The sequence below is a fragment of the Alexandromys fortis genome, unplaced genomic scaffold (genome assembly GCF_014885135.2).
Source record: "Alexandromys fortis isolate MF-2015 unplaced genomic scaffold, M_Fortis_MF-2015_v1.1 scaffold_28, whole genome shotgun sequence".
Taxonomy (NCBI): Eukaryota; Metazoa; Chordata; class Mammalia; order Rodentia; family Cricetidae; genus Alexandromys; species Alexandromys fortis.
The window spans coordinates 11,733,431-11,759,669 of NW_026067901.1; the positions used below are offsets into that span (position 1 = coordinate 11,733,431).

General features: G+C 45.8%; 1 protein-coding gene across 1 annotated transcript in view; it reads right to left on the reverse strand.

Annotated features, from left to right (window-relative positions):
- The window catches only part of Tbc1d22a (TBC1 domain family member 22A), a 279,341-nt gene that overhangs the window by 135,605 nt on the left and 117,497 nt on the right, over positions 1 to 26,239 (reverse strand). Inside the window, exon 9 of the mRNA XM_050129184.1 lies at positions 4,557 to 4,666. Within this exon, the coding sequence (XP_049985141.1) occupies positions 4,557 to 4,666 (110 nt within the window). The remainder of the gene's footprint in view (positions 1 to 4,556; positions 4,667 to 26,239) is intronic.

The following is a 26,239-nucleotide window of genomic DNA, read 5'->3' on the forward strand; positions in this document are numbered from 1 at the left end:
CTCTCTCTCTCTCTCTCTCTCTCTCTCTCTCTCTCTCTCTCTCTCTCTCTCTCTCTCTCTCTCTCTCTCTCTCTCTCTCTCTCTCTCTCTCTCTGACCTCTTCTGGAGCTTCTCAGTGAGAGGAGCCATGTGTCTGGGTTGAGAAAGCACGGGTCTCATGCAAAAGCCTTCAATCACTAGCCAACTGCTGGGGTTCCCAAGACCCTTTCAAGTTTTTCTGATAGACCAAAACTGATTGTGTTCCTAACAATACAGGAACACAAAAGACCTTTTTCACTGTGTTGAGATTTGCACTGAAGCACACAGCAGGGTGAGTGCACACCAGAGCACAGGGAAGAATCCAGGCAACACCATCCACCCTTGCTGGCATTCAGTGCATTCCCAAAGCCCTGTGACTTCAAACAAAAGGCAGTCTTGCTTAAGAACACCCCTCATGAAGTGGTCATCTTAACTTCTACATTAAAATCAAGTCTAATTTTACTAATGACAGTGTTCAACTCTGTCTGGAAGAAGCACCTTTCTAACATTTTGGGGCAGGATGGAGGGCAGGAAAAGCCTTGTGTATGAAGGCAGCTGAGCTATCCTCCAGGAAAGCTCCACACGGCTTCTGTAGCTGAGAACTATAAAGGATACCACCTTCAAGAATCACCACCTTCAAAGGCAAAATGGCTATGCAAACCTGGGACTTACCAGTTATTTTCCCAAGAATGAACAGTTATTCTATCACTTCAGACACTAGATAGTGATTGCTACCAATAACAACATTTGAACTTCCAAGTAGAGAACCTGAATTTTGAAAGGTTATTATTCACTACTGTGGAGCTGAGCTGGAAGAAACGATGCTAAGGAATGTGACTGGTGATCGTCTAATCAACATGGGAAACCTCTGACACTGAAGCATGGGGGCATAGGACAGCTCTGCTCTGCACATCCCTGTCACTCACATCTCCCAGGGCATGATGGGCATTTCTCTTACTTGAAACAGTCTGGGGCAGGAAAACCAAGGCCACAGTGCATCTGCAGACTCTCCTCAGGTATACTGGCTGGCTTCTAACAGACCAGCATACTTTCTTTCTGGAGGACTGCCCTTGCCAACAAGCCACCAAAGCAGGTCACATGTGTTCTACACACAGTCACCAGCATCTCCAGGCAACTGCAGTGGGAGCAGTTTTTCCAAAGTTTGATATCCTCTTGGGCCAACACTCTCTGCTCACCCCCACTGCTATCCTGTCTACCAACAAGCCCCTGGGCTTCAGATCTGGGCCAGAAGGGCGGTACTTGTCATACCCACCATAGTGACCCTTAGCACCTGCATAGGCATGCTCATCATACTTTGGAGGAATTAATAGTTAGCAGATCAATTACAAAAACTTAGTGGACTGGACAATGGTGGTACATGCCTTTAATCCCAGCACTGGGGAGGCAGAGGCAGGCAGATCTCTGAGTTGGAGGCCAGCCTGGTATACAGAGTAAGTTCCAGGACAGCCAGGACTGTTCACATAGAGAAGAAAGCCTGTCTCAAGAAACTAAATAAATAAATAAATAAATAAATAAATAAATAAATAAATAAATAAATAAGCATTGAACAAACAAACAAAAGACACAAAAACTTAGTAGGCACAGAATCTCCTAACCAAACATAGCTACAGCTATCCTGTGCGTCCAAAACCAAACAAAACATAGTTGCAGTTTTCTACCCTCTCGATCTCAACCTGTGGGTGGCAACCCCTTTGGCAAGCCTCCATCTCCAAAAACATATTTACAGTATGATTTGTAACAGTAGCAAAATTACAGTTCCAAAGTAGTAATGAAGTAATTTTATGGTAAGGCTCACCACCACATGAGGAGCTGTATTAAAGTGTGGCAGCATTAGAAGGTTGAGAACCACTGCTCTAGAATCCGCCCTGCAAAACAATTCACTCTACCTACTTGAGCAAAGCAGAAGCATGGGAGCCATGGGGAGTCCAGACATAGGCTCCTTCACAGGCTGTATAACCTGAGGCTGCCCTGTCTCCCTGGGCATCTACCTGGTGCACAGGGTCTGGTACAAGGTTCAGGGTCCTGCAGTAGGAGATACACCCAACTCCTGTTTTCCTCCCTTAAGTCACTGCCTATTAACCACAAAGCCTGTGGCCCTAGTTTGGTTCCTAGTCTGGAGTCCTGAGCCCCTGGAAGACCCATAGAAAGTGTGTGGATGGATAGCTAACACACTTTGGTAAGTCAACTTAGCCTTATAGAAACCCTGAAGACATGGATAAGGCCAGATAGGAACATCTGCATTCAACAAAACCAAGACTGTTTTCAGAGGGTCTCCAACCCAGATCATGGCACAGGGGAGAATTCCAACAAAACCAAGAATGGAAGAGAGAGAGAGGTGTGACCTGGAGTGCCAAGTGGGTGAAGAGACAAGCCACCACTGGTAAGGGGCAGGGTCATGCAGGCCCTTGGAGGATAGTAAAGGTTCATTCAAGCCTGTAATTTTTTTTTTCAAGACAAGATTTTGCTGTAGCTTTGGAATCTGTCCTGGAACTAGCTCTTGTAGATCGGGCTAGCCTCGAACTCAAAGAGATCTGCCTGCCTCTATCTCCTGAGTGCTGGGGTTAAAGGTATGTGTTATCACCACCCAGCTTCAAGCCTGAATTTTAACCAGGCTAAACTAACTAGGTTTACAGGCTAACCTAAAACAACGCCGGCTCTTGTACAAAAGGGTCCCAAAGTCTCCAGTCTCTTGGGATTACCTTAGCCATAAGAAATATAGTCAAGTCCCCAAATCCCTAATGGTGGAACAGCTCACACAAGGCTCATGTGGAATCAATCCTAGCCGCATGAGGAAAAGACAGATAGCTACCACCGAGCTGCAAACGTGCCCTAAACAAAGGCACCAGAGGAGTGTTGTGCCTTCTGCTTGTCAGTCCTGTCAATAAACCCTTTTCCCGACAACAAAGCCCAGGTGAAAAATGAAAGGGCAGCATTGATTTCGTTGTACAGCCATCTTATTTACAAACAGAAGCCAGATAATCTTGGATTTAAATGGCACAAGTCCCATCACTCACGATCAGAGACGCGACAATGATAATTTATAAACTTTACATTATATATAGTTCAATCCCTTCTCTTAACAGGGAAAGGCTAAATTCTGAAGGAGTAAAAAATATGAAAACATTAACAAAGGAGAGAAGTGATGAATTGATGCTTGGGCCAAAACATGTCTCTAGTGGGCACATTTGTCTTTACAAGAAACAAAATAAGTCAAGGGCCATCTGGATCAGCAGCAAAGGAGAGGTCTCCGCTCTTCAGTTAGACAAGTGGATGCTAATTGCTCCCCATCCACCTCAGGTATGAAAAGCACTGCAAATCCAGACCTCCTTCACAAACCACTTGGCTGATCCCTTTGGATTAAGCCTCGGGGTCTAAGCCACACATTTTCTGAAGCTTTATTTGACCTTCAGGTCCAGTAAATGAGCTGAGACCACTTCAGCAGAAACACCTACTCAGAAAGATGAGGGCTACGGTGGCTCAGCTGGCTTCCTGATGCCCTGGGGGCTAAGACTAGCATGGTACAGGCTATGGCCTTCATGTATAGCTTCTACAAGTGGCTACCAGATAAGAATCTTGGGAATTTGGTCCCTTGTGACAGTTAAACCCCACTCTAGCCTTCCCCCTCCTCTGTCAACAGTGTCCTATGGGCACCTCGTTTTGCCACACTCAGTCCTGGGAGGCTGTTGCCACTTCTGTGTGCAGTACTGAAACACCTGGACTCCAGCCCGCAGTGTGGTCCCCTAGGCATGCCTCATGCATTTTTCAAGGGCAAAACACAGTGCCAGGTGCAAAGCAGGTACCTAGGAAAGGTATTAAGAGCCAAGACCAACCCAAACACTCCACATGGCTAAGGGCTGGTGTGCCTACTTTACCATTGCTCTACAAGTCATCCAGCTCCTGTCCCCGTCCTATCAGCCAACAAAGTACTTTCCTGGCACTGTGCAGGTTCCAACACACAAAAAAACTAATTACATAAAATCAACTGTCATTGGACTTTTCTGTCAACATGCCAGTCACTAACCCTTGCTTCTGTGGAGACCAACAATGTCCCCACCATGGTGCCCAGGTACCCAGGACTCTAATAGCTGGTGTCTCCCCATGAACCAGGCACAGTGAGAGCAACCCATGCCACCAGAGAAGGACTATGGGCTGCTCACAGGTCTAGCAGGTACAGACTATAGCCCTTAAAGGGATAGATAGGTGTCTAGTAGTTGGCCCAGTGCCCACAGTGGTGCTGAAGGCTAGAGAATACAGGCATAAGCGATGGTGAGACCAGAGCATGGGGATCAGACTCCACACACACCTTCCTATTGGAATACTTGGCAGGACACAATGGCTATTCCCAAAACCAGGAGCACCTATGACCCATCTCATGTCTTATGACCCTGGGGAGGAAGGCTCCATATAGAGAAAGGCTACCTGCTTTTTCAGAATTCAATTCAGAAGCCAGTGTGTGGAGAGTAGCCCAGCAGCCTCCCTCCACTTGGTTTCCTGAGCCTCCGGAGCCCCAGGCTCACCTGAATGCCATCCAGCAGCTTGCTCATGCACCAGTAGGTGTCAGCCTCAATGTTGCGAAGCACCTCTGCAGGCACACTGGAGACATCGACCTCATCCACGTCCTCCTGGTCTGTACAGAACAAGCATGGAAGATACAAGAAGCAATCAACCATGTGAAATAAACAAACAGAGACCGCAACCACGCACATGCACACCAGCCTCCCTCCACGACGCTTTTCATCACGTTGAATAAATGGTTCATGAGCCTCACACCTCATCACTTAATGGTTCTCAATTTTAATACCTAACTAGTTGCAGATAATTAATATTCTGAATCCACTCCGATTAATTAGCACAATTAATATATTATAAATTATTGCTGTTCAGACATCTCATTTCTAAAAAGAAAAAACCCACCATATATTGCTAAGCCCTAACAGATCTGAAAGTTTCTCAAACAGAGTTTTCAGAACTCTGCTACTAACAAATTTACATATTCATTCAGTAATAATTCCTCTAGACTACTGTTTCTGAGGTAGAGCTTTCCAAATCGCTCTAGGTAAAAACTTCTGTGCTAGCGTCTAATACCCCAGGCAGAGGCCCAGATGAGCTTCAAAGAAGACAACGGTGCTCGGAAATCATTTCCTTCTGAAAGCAGAGAAGACAGATGCCTAATTGAAATGTTTCATCAGATATTTAAGCAAACTCATTTTAGACCCTTAGTAGGACAATCACCCTGGAAAATGCACATAAACATTTAAAAAATTGACCATCCATTTATCATTTTATTTACATTTTATTTGCAAAGACATGTGCATCTTTATAAAGAAAATGTTCTTTAAGAAAGAAGCATTTTAGCCCAGACACATTTAGAAAGTTTAAGCAAAGTCCAGTAATGCTAGCAAAACTGCTAACAATTATCAAAAATTCATCCTTTTCCCATCCCCCACTCAGACAGACCCACTCAGGTAACCTGTCACCACTCTGCTCCTACTGTCGGGGTCTCTAACAGTCTGTGGCATGCAAACAGCAGTGCAGAAGAGGTAAAGAAACTGGAATTCAGGAAGCCCTCGGTCACACCCCACAACAGACCGGGGTCAAGTCTGCAGTCTCCCAATCATCCTCAGCCATCACTTCAGACCATCTTCACAACTGCTCCCCACAAAGGACCTGGGCCCCAGCCCACCAGCCTCCTGACCATCCTTAGTGACTTCCTCACCAGCATCTGCATGGCTCCTGGCACATATAAGGATGGGAACACCGCCTTCCTGGTTCTTTGTGTTCAACAGAGACCAGGAAGGTAATGGAGAAAGGAGTTGTCACATCAGGGTCCCTGAGTAGAAGATTACAAGCAGGCTCTTTGTGCTGACTTACAGAGTCTGGAGATGGTAACAGGCCTACACACAACCAGCAGGAGCCAGCTCTTTGGCCATGTACATCAGTGACCACCAGTTCCCAGCTCACCTGCAGTGATACTGGGTCTGTAAGACACCTATGCAGAAATGGTGCTAGTGCCCCCAGTTCTTTCCATGGCACTGCTTAGGTTTACGGCTTTTTTTTTTAATTGTGACATAATTCATACCATGAAATCTATTTTCTAAATGTGTAAATAAAGGACCTTTGCCACATTTATATACTGCAAGCACATACTGTTCTGTGTAAAGAGCCTGTGAGATCACCTCCATGAACTCCAGAGCATTTTCCTTACCCCAGTAAGAATCCCTGTACCCTTCAGGAGTCTTCCCCTTTCTGCCCTCTTCCCAGTTCTTGGCAGCACCCACCAAATTCCTGTCTGCAGCTGTGCCTATTCTGGATGCCGTGTAGAAAGAAGCCAACTCCTTGTGGCCTTGCCTAGAATCTTTCACTGGTATGTCTTCTGGATACCTGCATGTGGAGACTGTGCAGGACTTCTTTCTTGTATGTGGTGGAGCAAACAGGGGTGATTGTCTCAATTATGGGGTGCTGGAAGTAACAGATGGCTGGGGTGATGGTACTCTATATGGGAACTATTGCTTCAGCCCCAGCCCTGGGCACAGAGCTAAGTAGGAAAGGCATGTCCCCCAAGAAGTTAATTCAGTAAAGGATAATACATATTCAGTGGTCAGAACAGCCCAGGTGACAGAAAGAACAGGGTCAGTGACTGCTAGACCCTAAGTGAAGGATGCTGTCACTCCTGTCATGCTAGATCCAAAGGAGACTTGATTGTCAACTTTCCCCTTCCCTTGGATACAGGTCAGATTGACAGGCAAAGCTGTAGCACCTCACCTGACCCTCCTGAGTTGCCTTGTGATGGCCACACTCTCTGGGAGCTCTGCTCCCTACTGGCCTGCAGCAATACAAGAATCCTCCTCTATGGCCTGCCCTCAGAAGTCCAATTCTTGAAAATGTCTGATCTGGGAACCCTGCTGGCCCAGGAGGCCAGCACTTGATGTGGACAGACCCTCCGATACAGTCTCTCTGTGATTCTGCAAGAGTCTCTCAGGCTGCAGAGGCAGAGGGTATTACCTCTCTCAGGTGACAGATGTTCTCACTGCAAGTCAGCAATGGGGGAACCCCACAGGCCTACCTCACATCCAGCCCAGCCCCACTGCTTCCCTTTCCGCTGAGCTAAAAGGGAAAAGTCAAGAATGCAGATGTGGTATGAACTGCCTTCTCCTGCTCCCAGGGAAAATGGCTCCAGTAGAACTGATTCCCATCCTATTTTTCCAGTTTTGGGGCATTGAATCAATAATCACAGTCTGAGGACATCTTCTGAAATGTTTTCCATTGACAAATTGTTTGTCAAGGGCCTTCCAAGAACAAGGACATCTCCTTGGGCATAATAAGAGGGAAACAGTGAGAAGAGCCCTCTCAGACTGCGCGTTCACAGAAGCAACTGGGCTAGCACAGCCTGGGCCTACATGAAATGGGCTCTGCATGGGGCTGGCAGAGGCCTTAATATTTCTTAGTCTGTTTAGCCAGCTTATTATTTTATCCAAGGAAATGTCAGCAGCCTATTCTGGGCGTCATTTCTCATAGCAGGTCATTTGTTACTCGTCAATGTAATGAAGTAATGGCATTTAACTCCAAGAAGCCCTCTGCCGATTTGTCTTCTAAACGCCAAAAGAATCAGACTTGCCCTCACTGTTAGAATAAGATGAATACTCTGAACCCCATGGTAGTCACACACACTGTAGATAGTCAAGGATGGAGACACAGGCACTTTGGAAGATCCAGGCTGTGGGTACAGATTCAGAACCCAGTGCAGACTGCCAAGACCAAGAAAACAGGATGATGACCATCCCAGGAGACATGGCCTGGGCAGCACCATAGGTAAGACCAGCTGACCTGAGTCCCCTTCCATCTACTCGGAGCTAATATGCTGACCTAGTGACTCTAAGAAGCAGGCAGAGGACAAACACAGGGTGGATCAGTTCTCTCAGTCAAGACATCTAGCTCCAGAAGTCACTCTCTCCACAGAGTGTGCTGCCACAGGGAAGGAAGACAAAAGGTCATGCTGGAGGAAACTGGAGTGGGGGCCAGCAGGGAAGCCCCATGGATGGGGGCTGAGTGGACTATCAGGAGAATGTCCAGAGCTAGGAGCCTGAACTGATGCGGAAGAGTTTAGCTCTCCAACCAGTAAACACCCCAGTTGCAGCCATCCTACCCATGTGGAGATGTCACCATCATATCAGTGGGAAAATACGTTTCAGTTACGGTGACAGGTAAGAAAAGACAAGTAACCCTAGGGTTCTAAGGAAGAAACATATTTCAGAAGGAAACACTATCGACACAAAGGTAAAGACAGGGTAGGAAAGCTGACCTGGACAGTTACCAGTTGGAGGGCAGAGACCAAGTGAAAATGTACTAGCCAGATGTTGGCCCAGCACAGGGCCAAGGCTGTCCTTAGAGCTGTTGAGAAGCAGATGGCTGTGGTGGAAGGTAGGTGATGCACAGTGCACCCCTGGACTCAGACAGGGAGGTTAAACACAACCTTAGCCCAGGACTGGACCCAGGAACCCATGACAGGGCTGAGCACTTTAGGGACTCTCCGAGGCGCCTCAGAACCGATGAATTATTAAGTGTTTTCATCTGAAATCTGACAGGAATCAGTTCTTGCTCTTCCACTTAATTATAAACTAGAATGGAAACACGCAAGTACGACCCTGCTCTGGGGTGTGCCGCTCTTCTCCCCACAATCTCGGCACCTCATCCACGCAGGACCCAGACAAAGACCCCTCCAAAATCGAGCAGTTAACGGGGCACACAAGTTACCTCAGGGAACCTGAAGGAAGCAGAGAAGTGTCTGGTCAGCCAGGACAAAGTTCTGTGGTTCCAAGGGGACACTGAGGGAAGAGTATGTCAGAAAGAAGCACGGACATTAGATTCAGGGTGACATAACTCCTTCGATCATGGGGAAAGCTTTGGGGATGAGTCAAATGAGCTTCTTTCAAAACACTTGCTATGTTACTAGGTACAAAGTCAATCTGAAAACAACCTCATGTTGTCAACAACTCCATTTACCCTGCAGGCATCACCAGGAGGCCCACAGCTCACAGGGCACACAACAAGCTGGGCCCCTCTTCCTCCTCTGCAGAAGGGTCCAGGGTAGAATGACAGGTAAAGGCTCATAAGGAATAGGAGAAGTGATGCCGCTGGAGCTGTAAGAACAGCGCATCCTTCCCGGCTGCCAAGGGCAACGTGACGGGGATGTGTGCAGGATACCTGTGGCTGAAATGATTAGGTGAAGAAAGCTGCTGGCATTCAGTGGGCAGGGACAGTGCTATAAGGGGGCACACAGCACTGGAAGAAAACCCTAACCATCCCCAAGTCTGCATGGAAGTGTGGGTAGACAGCTGCAGAGGAGGGAAATTGGTGGGAAGTGGTGGGTAGTGAGGAGGTGGACGGACAGATAGAAGGAACAATCAAGACACCTGGACAGGAGGCAAGCACACAGGTATTTAAATGCTGCTTTGCAGTATCCAAAAGCTATGTTAGAGAAGCAAAGATCAGAATTTTCCATCCATCTTCCCACACCCAGTAGCGAAGAGGAGCAGGGGGAAAGACAGGCTCAAAATGGAGAACAGTCCAGTGATAAGGGCTGCCTGCCTAGGATGGCGGACCAACAGTAACAACATGTGCCAACTGCTGGTCACCAAGTCTTGATTCTGAGTTTGTGCTGGAGCCTGTTTGCACACACTCAACCCATCTAATGGGAGAGCACCTACGAAGGCAGACCAGGACCTGCAGGGAAGTGACACTCAGGACAGGGATGAGGAAGGGTCAGAGCCTGACATGAATCATGGGCACTCCCTCCAAATTTCTCCTGCCTCTTTGACATACCATGGCCTCTAGCTGGGCACTAAGTGAAGGAGATCTGACAGACAAGCACTGACTGAACCCACTTAAACAGCTACAACTTAAAACAGGACTTAGTGACTAGAAACTGTTGGTAAAACATGCAGCACATGGGTTGTCACTCAGGCAAAAAAACTAATGTCATGACATCACCCCAAGTTAGGGTCTCCTGGGTGAGTAGGCCTCCCTTTCTTCACAGGTCTCCACTGACTCCAGGAACAACGTCAGGATTTGGAATGTCAGGGCAGCTGAGCACCCGAACTTTACCTGGTAAAATGAAGCAGTGACTGGAGCTAGGCTCTCCTCATATCAACTCGGGTGACAGAGGATAGTGACTGGAAAAGGGGAAAATGATTCTAGTTTATATGTCTCCCCTCTTGTCAAAGGATCCTTCAACACTGGTACAGATGTCTGGTATGCCAGGATGTAGGTAAAGAGCCAGCACCTGGCAGAGAGCAAGCTCCTGGAGGCAGGAAGGAGGGAGAAGCTGTTGTCATGACGACACTAATCACCTATGCTGCACAAACCCTGCAATAAACCTCTTCACATAATTAGGAGCTTAACTGGTAATCAAAAATATTCTGTTCTTTATAAGCAAGCTGGAATTGCTCTATGGATCTAATCTTCACATTTCCCAACTTGGGAGTTTTAAATTTGAAACCCTGACACTTCGGTGATGGAGATTTTACCACTTAATTACGTAGATTCGGGTTCTGTAGCGAAGAAAGGGTCCTGCTTTGGTAAGGGCAGTGCCACCACTCCACACTATAAATTCACAAAGCTCTGGTTCAGCAAAAACAACTAACACTGTGATCAAATTGGTTCTGCAGTGAGAATGTTTAATTCTAATATAAATAATGCTCAATTCAAGATTGGAGAATAAACCGCAGCCACAGTTCCCACTCTAGTCCACAACTAAAAATTTCAGCCACCACCCATGGGGCCATAACACAAGCCTATGGTTAGAGGGCAAAGACAAGGGTGAGGTGGGTGAGCCAGCCCATATCCACGACTGTTCAGTGACCTGGAAGAGAGTTCCAGGTGATGAGAATCAGCACCCCTTCCCAAGGCAACACAATTCTGCTCCCATCTCCCCCCACATGCCCTGCAGAGGCCAGAACAATCTCACAAAATGGACAAGCAGGAAACCAAGACACAGCAAGTGGGAGAATCTGTGATACGGAATGCTGAGGAGGATGTAAGCACTAAGCACACAGAGAAAGGCACCTCCTGGGCCTGTCATGTCATTTTTGTTCTTTAAAAACAAACTTTTTAAAGCACTCTTTTAATCTGCCTGGACTTAGCTTCATACGACCACCAGAGTGGGCATTTTTGTTTATAGGGAAACTATTTGCAAAGCAGTAACTGGTTCTATTGTAAGCTTGAAGCACTAGCAAGAAACTGGGTTAGGAAGGAAGAGAGAAGAGAAGCCTTAATGTCTAAAAGAAGAGTGGCGCACTGCTCCTTCACTGTCCTCTGGACTGAGCAGTTATTGGCTGCTCACTATAGGGATGCTAGCCAATAAAGAAGCTGGAAGGAGGAAGCAGGGAAGACAGAGACAGAGTGAGGAGCCCTTGCTTATCCAGAGTGTATGCCTGCCCACAGTAAGCTCATGGTGCTAGGAAGGTGATATTGAGGTGGGTGAGGGCTGCAACTTGGAGTACCCAGACACTAGGCTCTGAGCTGACCCGTGTAGATCCCTGTCATCAGAGAGACATGGTGTAGGATAGGCCAGAGAAAGATACAGTGCTCCTAAGGTGGGCAAAGGAGGGGCAGCGCCCACTGCAGCACAGACGAGCACAGCCCACTACAGCCAGCAGTGATGCAGGGGAACAGGTCAATTCCACAGTCACAATCCCCACTACAAAGGACAGAATAGATGCAGTGGTCCCACACCGCACAGGCCGGAAGCACTATCTCCCATCTCTGTTTTTACCTTCTTGCCACTGACCCTCGACACAGAAGAATACTTCAAGGCCTATGTCTCTAGCACCTAGAGCAGTACTGAGCACCAAGCAGAATCTCATTAAATGCGTGACAAGGGAATGAACAGACTTCCTTCAAAGAGCTTGTGGTCTAGGAGGAATGGATAATTACAAACATAATGAGAAAAACTATTCCTTGAAGAATAAGAACTAAGCGCCAGCCCAGCTCCTCAGCTCCAGAAACATTCAGGCTATTACTGAGCTGAAGGCAGCGTAGGAAAACTCTAATCTGTGTATGCCGATGACAGCACAAACAGCACTACAATAAAAAGTAGTAACATGCTTCCCAGCATGCCTCTAAGTCGCCAGAGCCACCCACCTCCTGAAGAAGGCTTAGTTCTCTCAGGAGATGGAGAACAATTTCACTATTTTGAAACCCTCACAAAGCTGCGATTGTAAAAGCTGAGGTTGCTTTTGAAAATTATAGATGTGGCTTCTCAGGAAAGCAAGGTGCTTGTGTGTCCCTGGAAGACCCTAACTGTCCCAGTGGAGGAGGCTTTCAACCTCCCAACCTGCTCTCCCTGCCACACACCACAGGACAGCAGAAAATCCATGGACCTCATGGGTCATTAGGCCACAATGTGTGCAATGAGAGCAGACTCAGCACTCCATCACCTCACAGGATGCCTGCCTGCCCGTGGCATTAAGAGATGTGGGTCCCTAGTTATTCCTTAATGAGGAAAGGTAGCTAGGACTTCCAGCTAAGACCTTCTTTCTGATGCTGTATTCCAATTAGGAGACTGCACCGACACCCAGCTCTCAGCAGTGGGAACCTACAGAGAATGAACCCACTAAGAATACAAACTGATCATAAATTAGTCTATTAAACTGACTTATCTCTTTATCTAATTAACTCAAAATAACCTACAATAGATAATCAGGTCTTCATGTCAGCCAGCAAAACAGCTCTGGTTCAGATGGTGAATAAAGCAGCAGCTCGACTAAAGGACCAAAGAAGGCGGGATCCCTGATGGGCAACCCTGAGTCCTGAATCCTTGGTCAGTTAACACCAAGGAAGTTTGGTTCATTCCACACCAGGGAGTCTTCCACTGGAAGAAAAGTCTCCTCAGTGGGTTGTTTAGGGGCCTTGCTTGTTTCATTCCATACGAACAAGAACGTGGCGCAGGCTTTGGAGAAGCTGTGCAGCTTACCACACACACACCCTCAGGGGCAGGTCAGAAAGGCAGCCGGATAAACAGAGCTACTGTATCATGTAAAAACTCATAAGTGGTTGTAAGAGGGAAAGTCCAACAAATTTATTACGGGCCAATGGCTCATAACAATAATCTACAAAGAGTTATTTCTCAGTAAGAGAAATACATGGCAGCAGGCCACCTGAGAATAAAGAAAACACCCTGAAACAACCATGCAGCAAAGAACTCAGCTAAAGCCATTAAGCAAAACCAACTGATCCATAAGATGTACCGCTCACCCACACTGGGATGTTCATTTCAGCTAAAACAGTGCCTGCCCAATCCAGGAATGAGAAGCTGACTTTCAGAACCTACAAGGACAGCTCCAGACATATTCCTAAGCCCTACAAAGACAAGAAAGGAGAGTTTGTTGGGGAGAGGTTAACAAAATCCACTAAGGTCTCTGGGAGAGAGTCTCAGAGCACAGGTTAGCAGGAGGCTTCACAGTATCATCAACCATGGTGGAAAAATCAAGGCAGCAGGGGCTGCAGCAGCTGGTCACACCGCCTCCAGTCAGAAGAGCACAGTGAGTGCGTGGTGCTCGGCTCCTTTTCTCCACTCATATGTGGTTCAGAATTCCCTGCCAGAGAATGGTGCCAGCTTCAATGGGCAGTTCTTCCTGCCTCAGTTAACATGATCAAGATAATTCTTCCCAGGCACTCCCAGAGGTCCATCCCCCAGGTGACTCTAGATTCTGTCGAATTGAAAAGTAACACTGATCATCACAAGCACTAGCATGCAAGAGCCTGCAAGGCAGGTCCAAGTTCTTGATGCAGTAAAATGACTAGGCACTTTTTAACACTCAACCACAGAAGAAATTTGAATAACTCAAAATACTACATACAATGGGAAATTCGCCAAAAGTCTATCACCTAAAGTACAACCATCTCAGAAGCTGCTGCACAATCCTTCAAGGAGTTAATCTCAGTTGCTCAGTCACATCCTTTCTTTGGGAAGTAGACATCAGATCACCTATCTTACCTTTTTTTTTTTTTTAAGTTTTATGTGTATGTATGGGTGCCTGCATGTATACATGCAATGAATGAGTGCTTGGGGTGCTGGCAACCAAACCCAAGTTCTCTGTGATAACAGCAAATGCTTTAAAGCACCAAGCCAACTCTCTGGCCGTACATCCCACTATTAGAAAGAATGTCCCATGAGGCAACTTTTCTACACAATGTGAAGCACATTGAGAAGGATTTCCTAAAATCCTAAAATCTCAACCCACCCAGTCCCACAGCCACTTTTAAAATATCCACTCAGAGGCTTAATATTAATTACAAACTGTTTGAACTATTAGCTCAGGCTTATTATTAACTAGCTCTTACAACTAAAATTAACTCATTTCTATTATATTTTACCATGAGCCTCATGGCTTGTTACCTCACATCTTCCTTCTCTGTGGCTGCTTCCTGGCATCTCCCAGACTCTGCCTTCTTTTTCCATGTATCTCTGCTTGGATTTTCTGTCTTGCTCAACTCTGCATGGTTACTGGCCAAATCAGCTTCTTTATTAGCCAATGGTAATAAAATATATTCACAGTAAACAGAAAGACATCCCACATCACAATCACCTCAACCGCAGGTGGCAAGGTGGAAGGCATGCTGAGGAAGGACATGCTGAGGGTCCTGACACAGACTGGAAGGGGCATGCTCAGATTTACAGGAAGCTAGCAGGGAGTGAAAGAGACTACCTTGACGACTGCTCCTCAACCCTGATACCGTCCCTTCATCCCTTTACACAGGTAGATAAAATATCAGCATTAATAAGTGGATCTGCATATTTGTATTTTTCACCGCCAGAGGTTCCCCCTAGTCAGGTTTTACATCTGTGTCTCATTTGAGCAGTGTTCTCCTGTCACACCACAATGGCCCAGCTCAGCACCTCGAAGGGCTCAGGAATACTGTATCAACACACAAGGATGATATTGTCCTACCAGCCTCTTTCACAAAGTAATCCATTACAATCCATAATCACAATACTGTTTGACATACAACCTCCACAGTCACCTCGGTCACTTAGATGGACATTAGTGGCCATGCATGGTGGTGCCCAACAGAAATTCCAGTACTTGTGGCTGGGATGGAAGGATCAAGAGTTTGAGGTCATCCTGGGCAACATAGTGAATTTTAGTCTGGCCTAGGCTACATGACAAGACATTATTTTAAAAAGAAAAGGAAGAGAAGAAAGACGGAAGGAGAGAAGAATCAATAGTATTTACCTTACCTCCCAACCCTGAATACCCACAATGAGTCCTTAGAAGGCCTGCTACTAACACACACCAGAACTTGGTATTTCAATTTCCTGGGGCAAGCACAAAGCCACTGAGAGAGGAACTATGGAGAATGTGGTCTTTATCAACCCAATTATGTAGCGGTTTCTTCCTCCTCATTGTGTTTGCGTTGAGATCATGAAATGCAGAATTTGGGGTGTGGGCCTGGAAAACCGCAAACCACACAGAAATTAGGACATGTGACTGAGTCAGGAGCCTGAATACTGAAGCCTCTGTGCTTGTTCCAGGTGAATATCAGCTCTAAGAATGACTCATTCAATGTCATATGGGTGGCCATGGCAAGGAACCTCAGTGTCATCCCACGGTGGAAATTCACAATGAATCTAGGGCACAATTTTAGGAGATATTAGAAATATCCTTAACATTCATTTCCAGTTGGTTTTTAAAACCAAGATGGTCATAAATTAGTATAATGAATATCTGTTTATTCAAAAGCAGTTAAATGAGGGTCAACACTTAAGTTGCCTAAGACAAAAGGTGAACTATCAGAATGAATGCAAGTTATCTAAAAGCCAAGGGTGAAGACTCCACAGCCTCAGGTGAGCCCAGACTCCAAATTTAAGGGGTTCCTGGACTTGAGACTTCAGAGTATCATTGCAGCAATCAGTATTTAACTCCAGAGCACCTTGGTCTTTGGGTTTTCATTGAGGGATGTCCAATCTGTAACATCTGTAAAAAGACTGCAAACTCTAAACACTGACATCTAAACCTCTGACTCCAGAATTTCGGACAGGCAATGCTCAGCTTGCATCTGTATTCTCCAGGAGGGTTTTATGAAAGGCTCTTTGTGACAGGAAGCCTGGCCAAAGGCTTTCATTTCTCATCTTTAAGAAAATATGTTCCCTTAAAAGTTGAGTGGAAATCTTTTTGTTCTGTGCTGTGCTCAGGTGGTGTTGACAAGCTGGACGGCCTGGACCTGTCCACTTTAGGTCAGTTTGAGGGTCTTTGAGTCAAGCATCAAAAGGATGCAAAGGATAAAGCAATTTCTAAATTGGGTCCGACACCGTGACTCACTCTAAGATTTGACAGCAATACACAGCATGTCGGCACCAGAATTCAAACAGACTCAGAGGCTCCTCTGTTGGAGGCAGGAAAAGATACTTCCTTAAATTGGAGGGACAGCGTGGACTTGTGGCCTTTCCCTGATTCATCATTAGTAGGCAATCCCTCTGTGTGATTCTCAATCTCCCAGGAGCTTGAGCCAAGAGCAAGCCTGTATCTTTGTACAATCCCCCAGTACAAGAAATCAGAATCATGTTTTAGGCGGAAGTCAACAGGAGCCTGCTGATGAAAATGGAGGCAGCTTTCAGAGATACTGGGGAAAGGAATGCTGAGAAGAGCAAACAAAACAGGTCAGATCAAAGGGCTAAGGAGCCACAGAGCATCAAAAGGAAACAGACAGCAAGCATTCCAGGCTGACACTCAAAGGAACAGTGAATACAAACTATGACAAAGAAAAACTCCTACTACCAGGAGTAAACTGGTTGTGCCATACTGCTAGGAAGGGTAGCAGACTCTTCCCTGGTTCCTCGGCTGCTCTGAGAAAAGGCCTGTCAGGAAAGCAGCTAGACAGATACCCCTACACCGGCACCGGCCTTTCTAAACACGCGCAAAACACCTTAGAGAAACTGCACAGCAACTGCAGCTGTTTGCTGCTGAAGCACAGCCAAATGTTTCAACTGCTTGCACCATATTCCTTGCCAATTAGGGAGTCAAACCTCTTCTCTACACATACACATGCTGTTCAGAAGATAGAGCGTGCTTTTAGCTGCTACTCGTTTGTATCTCCTACTTCATAACATCAGTACTTATTTCTCAAGCCATTCTTGAGCCACATATCTTCCCCACCAACCTAACAAGTTATTCATCAGGAAAACCAGCACTGGCATGAAAGCCAGGGCAAAGAGAGCCAGCAGCAAGGCTACCAGATGTAAATTTTAGGTAAGCCAAAATTAATAAACCACTTCAATAATAAATCAAAAAATCATAATTGGTATTTTAATTTTTTATACATAATAGACCACGTAACACTAGACTGAATATTATATTACCACCACATAATTACACCACAACATGCTATACAGCCCATCCTCAACACTGTTATTAGACTCATAAAATATGCTTCCAGAATGAGAAAAAATAGCTGTCAAGAACTGCATCTTATTATTCAACTATTAAACTTTCTTAATCATCAATCAGTTTAATTGCTCCTGACATGGGTTATAAATAACAATTTGTGGTTCAATAAAATACTACCAAGGGTAACCCCTTCACTCCCAAAGCTGCTCAAAATTTCTCCTAAGATATTCACAAATGATCTTATCTGGGATTCAGTCATTTCCATTTCACCTGCATTTAGCATTTTGAGACATTTTTCTAATTTATACAAAATCTGTTATGACACGGTTATATAAATTACATAGCATTATCTCCCATTAGATCCCAATGGGCAGACACCCACTTCACTGTAGAAAATATTAGTGCTTAACAGTGTTCAGGGCTGGTGATTGTCCACGCTCCAATTCAGTCAATGAGGTCCTGAGCTCCTGCTTGCCACCCACTGCCACCCATAGCAGTAGCTGCAGCAGACACAGGCAACCAAGGACCTCAATTTCGAGGAAAAGACGACAAACACAACAAGCACTAGGAAAACGGCAGAGCAGAGGCAGAGTATGGTCAAACAGAACGGGTGTCTCTGGTGTCCAGAAACATGGTATCAGGGAGGCAGAGCGAAGGAGCTGGTCCAAAGTTAGAAGACGGAGGGGAAACTGCAGAGGCACAGACTCGGGACCTGAGCCTGAGGTGCAAGGGACAACAAGGGTCTTTGCTATCTCAGCCTACTGAGTGGATGCAGCAATCAGAGAAGAGGACAAGCCTCTCTCCTGACCTCAGGGTATGTGACCTGTGTCTTTAGGAACTGGCCAGGAGCCAGCTAATGCAGGGAGGGAGGCGCAGGTGAAGGTTGGACTAGAAGCGTAACAAACACCAGGTCTCTTCCATGCACACCAGCATCCCTGGCCAAGAGTGATGGAGAGATATCCATGGGTCCAGAAAAACACAACTGAGATATGTGGCTTAGCTTCTGAAGGTCACAAAGCACCTATAAAGTACTTGTGGGCTTCTACACACACAGCACTCTGGAGCAGAGGACAGAGAAAGAACCCCGAGAGAACCAATTCCAGACAGCAGGAGACTCGCAAACAGTCGAACAAGGAGCCGAGGCAACAGTGAAGAAGAAGACTGAGAACTCACTGACCTGCAGCCAGAAGGAGAAAGCTTTCAAAGACAAAGGGACCAGGCCACAGAAGAGCAAATGGTCATAAGTGAGCTCAGAAAGCCTTTCCTCCTAAAAGTCTCAATAGGGAATTTGCATGCCCAGAAAGAGATGTGAGCAGAAAATTTACTCAACCTAATTCTTGGATGTTCTTGTCTCCCAAGACAAGTTTCCCCCTTGTCTTTAATTGTTAGCTTGCCATAGCATATACATTAATAAATACATTTTATATATATATACATTTTATATATATATATATATATAAAAGAAAGAGCTCACTCACAGAGCATACAGGGCCATGCCTGTCCTATAGAAACATCCCTGCCTTGGCCATGTGGCTCATCTTGTTCTCGGGAATAATGAACCGCCTCCTCTGGCTGACTCCTACCCTTACCACAACTGCTCAGTGAGTAGAACTGTCTGTCCTGTGCCTGTGGCAGAGTATGCTTTCACCAGATAATCATGACTGGGGACAAAATCAAAAGACAGACATTGCCTGCACCATAGAGCTGTGCATTTGAACCTTCTGCTTCAAGCAGCTTAAACTTCATTGGTTATAAATCATGCTTATGAATTTTGTATGGATCTGAAGGGAAAAAAGCCATCCGTCACTGCTGAGATGCTTGTCCACTTCCTGCCTCACTGTAGCTGGATGGCTGGCACAAGGACTTGTCTCTAATGATGCATTATCACCAAATCAAACTCCAAGGCATGGAAGGCGGTGGCACCCCACCTGGAATGAAAGACAGCCTTGTCAATGCAGACTTCCAATCTGCCCTTCAGCACCACTGGACTGGCTGTATATTTTCAATACTCAGTGCCCTAGGCAAAACTGCACAGCCTTCATTACTCTTTGGAAATACATAATACATGAATCATGCAACCAATTGCAAAGGCCCAAAGTTAGACCATGTAGCTCAGCCTCAGAAATGCACTGGTATAGAGACTTTTCTTCCAAAGCGTTTCTATATTTTATGGGCAAACTGGTACATTATTGCTGCAATAATGATTTAAATATAAATACCATCAGAGCTGTAATCACAATGGACATAACTTTATTTCAAAGACTTCCCAGCACTCACACTCTCAGTCATTAACTTCCCTGAGCAGAGAAGCTGCTGGCACTGTCTGTGTTCTGCAGAGGTTGAGTCCGCAGGAGACACAAAGGCAGGTAGACAGATAAAGGCTGGGAAACTGTGGGTGGCTTTTCCCCACAAATACACACAGGTGCATCCATGCACACATGGATACAGATGCAGACTTCCCCCATGTCTCTACAATGCCATGCCTGTATCTTACAGAGAGCACAAAAACATGGGTTCTCTAATGAAGACCAATGATGTCTCTTTGCAGCCTGGGTGAGCACCACCGCTTCTGTTGTTCTGGTTCTCTGGTTTACACACATGAGCACATAGAATGCACAAGGATCATAAAAAGCACCCTTCTCCTTCCTTTCCTCCTCTTCAGGAGTATGACCCCCATTTATCATTCATCTCTTCTCGAAAAGGTTTGCAACTATATTAATCCACTTGCTACCATCACCCTTCTCTGTGGGTCCTCAGAACTCCCTGACATCATTGTATCCAAGCTAGAAATGACGACCAGCCAGCCTGGACATAGGCAACTAACTAGCTCTGACCTTGGGCAGTGGGCTGTTGGCAAGAAGATGCAGAAATCCTAGCAGGCACCATTCTCTGCTGACGAGGGAGTCCTGTCCTATGGAGGCTCAGCCCATGGGAAACCAAAGGGATTGGGTCTTATACTCAGAGCTCCAATCACATGCTAACAAAAGTCTTTACTGTTGAGTACCCAAGAGTTCATGAAGCAACTACCAGTGTCTGCTAGCAAAGCCGTGCTCTGGGGCAGAACTAGCAAAGGGAGAAAGATAGAGGGGTCACATCTTGTCACTTTAACAGCTGAAGTGAAAACCTGGACTGGTTGAGCAGAAATGAGTGCTTGTTTCTTGTTCGCCTAAACTGTCTCATTTGATGGCATGCAGGCTGTTTTGTACTCAGTTTGTTCTGTCAATCTCTCTTGTTCATCTCTAATGCTGCAGCCCTCTGTCCTTGTGGACCTCCAAAGGCATGTTTCCTAGACAACACAGCACAGCTCAGAACACCTCATTTATGCAAGTGTACAAAGAGCATCCTTCTCTCATTCACAGCTGGCATTAAAAGACACGTTTATCAGGTGCGAGCAGGATTCTAAAAGCTCTGGCAATTTTTCTGCATCTCTCTGGAGAAGAAAGAACTCAACAAACAGGTCCCCCAAGTGAGCAACACAAAGCATGGGGGCAGCAGGTTCTCCCAAAAGGACTGCCAACTGCCAAGCAGATGAGCATAGCGGGGGCAGGCGACTCCCCCATCTCTTGAACACAACCCTGCCAAGGAAGGGAAGAATCACACCAGCCAGGGCCAGAAAACCAGGATGTGCAACAGACAGACAGACAGATAGACAGATGGACAGGAGATGGTGAAGGGCAGGCAATGGCTTGCACAAGCCCAAAAGCACTGCAACTTAAATCACAACAGTGAGGACAGCCGTGCCCCACAGAGCTTCTGCGGGACTGCACCTCTCGGTCCTATCTGCAGGATTCCAAGTTTCTTCACTGTAGAAAATTCTATGACAATTCAAAATCAGTTACAACAGATGGAAAAGCCTAAGTAGAAAATTGAAAAGTTTATTAAAATAACAGTATGCTACCAGTGCTGGTGGCTTCGCCTTGGGAAAGCCAAAATGGGAGAACTACCAAGAGTTCAAGGCCAGCTTGAACTAAGTAGCAAGTTCCAGGTCAGTCCAAGCTACTGTATGAGACCCTCTCTTAAAAAAAAAAAAAGAAAGAAAAATTTAAAATTAAAAGTTTCTAAATGAATTATAAAATTATCAAACATAACTGATATGTAAATAAAACATAAAACATACTCAATATTATTGGTCACCAAACATACAAATTAAAACAACTAAATAGCACTTTTTATCTACTAGGTTAGCTAAAATGAAAAAAAAAATAACAAAAGCTGACAAGAAAATCATGTCACCAAAAGGACTGTATAAGGGTTTGGTTAAAAACAGAATTCCCATGTGACCAGTTATTCCACTCAAAGAATTGAAATTGCATCTGTGCAAAAATGGCATGAATGCTCCCAGTTGCCAAAGGTGAAAACAGCCTGCCCACTGAGGAATGGCTGCGGAGTTCTCTTCACAGAAAGGAGTGCAGGTATGTGCTGCCCAGGGATGGGTCCAGAAACATACATGCATGAAAGCAGCCAATCAGACATGGTCACACAAAGAAAGACAAATGTCACAGAGAAGTGACGAGAGATGAGTGGTTGCCAGGAGCTGGGAAAAGGGCCCAGATGGGGCAAGATGGCCTTTGGGGAGGTAAAGTAAGACAGTGATGATGGCAGAAGGAGGATGGGACTATGTCCCTGAAGGAAGGGTGGTTCATCTCTTCAGTCAGCATCCCTGGTGTTCCACCCTGGACATCTAGCAACACCATGGCCTTCATAGCTGAACATTGAAAGCACCACCTAAAAAACCACTTCTCTCCCAGGCTCGGTTTCTAAATTCTGCTCCTACAGAGATGACCACACTACAAAGCCACGCCTCGTCGGAAGGAAACGCAGAGCTGTCTCCTGACCTAGCTAAGGAGTGCCAACAGACTCCAGCCCAGCCCAGCACCTTGGGGCTTCCAATGGAAGATGGGGTTCATTAATTACTGGGAGATGGGTACCACAGGAAGGCTGGGAGCAGCAGCCAGAAGTGAAGCATGTGGTTCCCCCCAGAAAACATCTCTCCCCTCCTAATTACATTAATTGCAATTAGCTCTCTCCTCCTTCACAATTCTCCCACTCTGACACCTGCACAGGCCTGTGGCTTCTGTTCAGCACCATCTTAGCTGCCAGTGGGCCTCAAGCTCATTTCCAGGAAGTCTCAGCAGGGAAGTGCTTCTGCTTTGCAGCCATAAGTACGCGCGCACCTTGGCACGCCTTCTCTATTTTCACTAGTGGCCCCACACCTAGTCTTCAGAGCAAATTAATATCTCTCATCCTCAGCCTGAAATAAAGTTACTGATGATAGACAGACACTTCATTTTTTCCCCATAATTCATTCACCCTGAAGGAAAAGTTTCATAAGTAATTAAATTGATTTTCCTTCCTATTTGGGACACAGATCTATTAGGAACAGCAAAGTAATGGAAAGCCTGTTTTTCCATGAGAATCCCTTTGGGAGGCTGGCAATCTGCGTGTTCCAGCAAGAGGCGCGTCCTGGGATGCAGCGGAGGGAGCCTCAGCAGACGGGGAGCCAAGCGCACATCGTCTCTCTTCCTAATTGACATGTGCTGTATACATTACATTCAGGAGGGGTTCACAGGCACTTTCTGGATCTAGAAAGGCTCTTAAATATTAATGCAGTCTGAATCCTTCTTGAATACTGTTCAATTCTTATTACTGAAGCAAAACCTCAAACATCTGAAAACACTGGCATAGCTAAGCAGCTATGAACGTGTGACCGAAGTAGCCACTTCTAATTACCCACAGGAGACTCACTGAGCCTTCCCTGGAGAAATAGATGGCCATGGCTAAGGTTGGGCCTTTGGGGGTGAGGAAGATGCCCGCATAAAGCAAAGCTCTTCACTCGCAGACAGACATGCCTTCCTCATCCACTACTCAGAATGAGAAACTACTCAAAACAAAAATAAGACAGAAAACAAGACGGCTCCATTACTGCTGCCTGAAGGTGAGCAGCACGCAGGTACCTGCTAGGTCCTGTCAGATTCTCTAAACACAAGGGGAGAAAGAAGAACTATGACATCCTTGTGGCCTCAACTGGAAAAAAAAAAAAAAAAGGTGCAATATACCCCAACCATGTCCCTGAACTTCACAGGCATCAATTTCCCTGCTGTGATACAGAATTGGCTTTTAAGATTAAAAAGAATATATGTAAAATGTGGGGCACAGAACCTGTCACAACAGGAAGGCGTGTCTGTGGTGCATGGTAAGTGTAAGACCTTCTTTTTCTTCCTACATTGAGCAGCACAGGGGTTTGCATCCAGGATTTGTACACTCACTGGCCTAGTTTACTTTCAATGCTATGATAAAACATTGACCAAAAGCAACTTGGGAGGAAAGGCTTTAATCCAGCTTACAGGTTATAGTCCAACATTGATGGAAACCAAGGCAGGAACTGAAGCAAAGACCATGGAAGAAAACTGCTTATTGGTTTGTACCCCTGGCTTGGCTCAGATACCTTTCTTACAAGGTCTAGGTCCACCTGCCCAGGGGTAGCACATCCACAGTGGGCTGGGCTCTTTCCCACACCAATCATAATCAAGAAATGCCCCACAGACCAATCTGACGGAGGCAATTGATGTTCCCTCGTCCCAGGAATGTCTAGACTTATGTCAAGTTGACAAAACTAACCAGGGCACTCATTTACCACAGCACCTATTTTCAAATTTGAAAATCAGCTGACAATCGGCACAGCCCATACCTGCTCCACACTTAAATGTTACAAGCCTATTGGGAAAGCATGCCCATGCCCCATCGCCAGGACCAAGCACTCTGGGCTGTAAGACTACCTGAGAGACATCTCCCGGGAATTCGGGAAAAGAACCAAGCCCTCTGCTACTCACTGTCCTAGAGAATAAGAACCATGGCCCTCCATATTAATGAGACCCACACTTAAGGATTCTTAAAACTGCAGCTCAAAAATCTGTGTCTGCACAGAACAGGCACAGCCATTTTCATGTCATTATTCCCTGATCAATGCAGGAAAACAACTGTTTACATACATTAACATGCAGGGTATGATGAGTCATCTAGAGACTGTTTAAAGTATATGGGAGGAGGTGAAGGCTGCATGCAAATACTATGCATACATATACAGATGCGAGCATCTGCAGATTGCACTGTCCACAGGGGTCCAGGAGCCAATCTCCATGGATGCAGAGGGACTGAAATTGCTCAGCAACCATCCTGACTAAACCTGAACCATCTCAGAATTGCAAATCCTGATGACATATTCCAAATTCAGTGTGGACACACCCTACCTACATAGGGTTCCTCATTCACTCAACTGCTGAGATGGAATCGTAACTCCAAAATGGCAAATGTGTCTTTGGTGGAGATAGGGCTTTGTTTTTTAGATTTCCATTGTCTAAGTGTACTACTTTTTAAATATTTTTGATGGCTTATGACTTTGCAGACAATGCCCATCTCCTTTTCTCTATAATGTACAAGATTTTCACCTTTAGATTTATGAACAGATGTGAGCAGTGGACATTTTCATCTCTGTATTTCCCCTCTCCTTTCAGCAGTTAATCATCTATAAAATGGTAGATAATCTGTTTGATCTGAAAACACCATTAAAAAAGGAAAGAATGTTCTTGTGTCTTCCAAAAAAGAAGAGCATCTGCAGTCTTGCTCTAAATACCACCTGCTGGACTTTGGATAGTGACTGTCCCCCAACCATCCATGTGTAAGGGAGAAGCCATTAGTAAGTAGCAGATCCTTTCAGAGGCAAGGCACCATGGGAGGTCCCTAGGTCATTCAGGGAACCCAGCCCATCATACAGTGATGGGTCCTGCCTCACCACACATGCACATGCCACAATCATGTGCTGCCCCTCCACAAGCACACAGCAACACAGCCTGGTAATCTTGACCTCGGGCCTGCAAAACAATAAACCTAAACAATAAACCTTTCTTATTGCAAGTTAATGATCCAGGTATTTGGTAACAGTGACGGAAAGCTGAGGAGCACAGAGTCCTTCCTGTGAGTAACAAGGTGAAAAGATGTCCTCCTACATACCCTTGAGAGTCTGTCCACTTGCTAAAGACACCATCACCTGAGGCTGCAGTCAGAATCTGCCCCCAAAATCACCGTGCCAACACCATGTCAGGAGAGCTGCTGGCAGTCTGCTGCCGCATCTGATTTGCTTCATAATGGCAAAGCCCCATCCTCTGCCAACTTGTATCTCTGCCACTGTGGCTCAAAAATAATTCTTTCACTGGAACCTGGGGAGGCAGACTTCAAATGCTGTCTCCAGATTTCCTTTACACCCTCCTGGAAGATGATGCAATCACGGGGCAACAAAACAAGAACTCAGGTTCACAGGAGAGGACTCCGTTTACATACAGGACCCTAGTGCAACTTTTACTTGCTCATCCTCCACTACTTTAGTTTCTTTAAACTATATTTGGGAATGTATGATTAGTAATGACAACAGACTAACCTATGGAGACAGACAACATTGGGAGACAATACCAAAAGAAAAAATAAAGTGGGGGGAGGGAGATTTTAAAAAATGGTTCAGTCAGTAAAGTCCTTTGTTTAATTTCCTGCACCCATGTAAAAAGCTGGGCATGGCAGACTGTTCCTGTAATCCCAGTGCTCAGACGACACAGACAGAGGATTCGAGGGGCTTTCTGGATGACCAATCAAGCCAAACCAGTAAGCTCTATGTTCATGAAAGGTCTTTCAACACCCAATGCCAACTTCTGGACTTGTGCATACAAACAAACACACAAACACACACACACACACACACACACACACACACACACATTCTCTCTCTCTCTCTCTCTCTCTCTCTCTCTCTCTCTCTCTCTCTCTCTCTC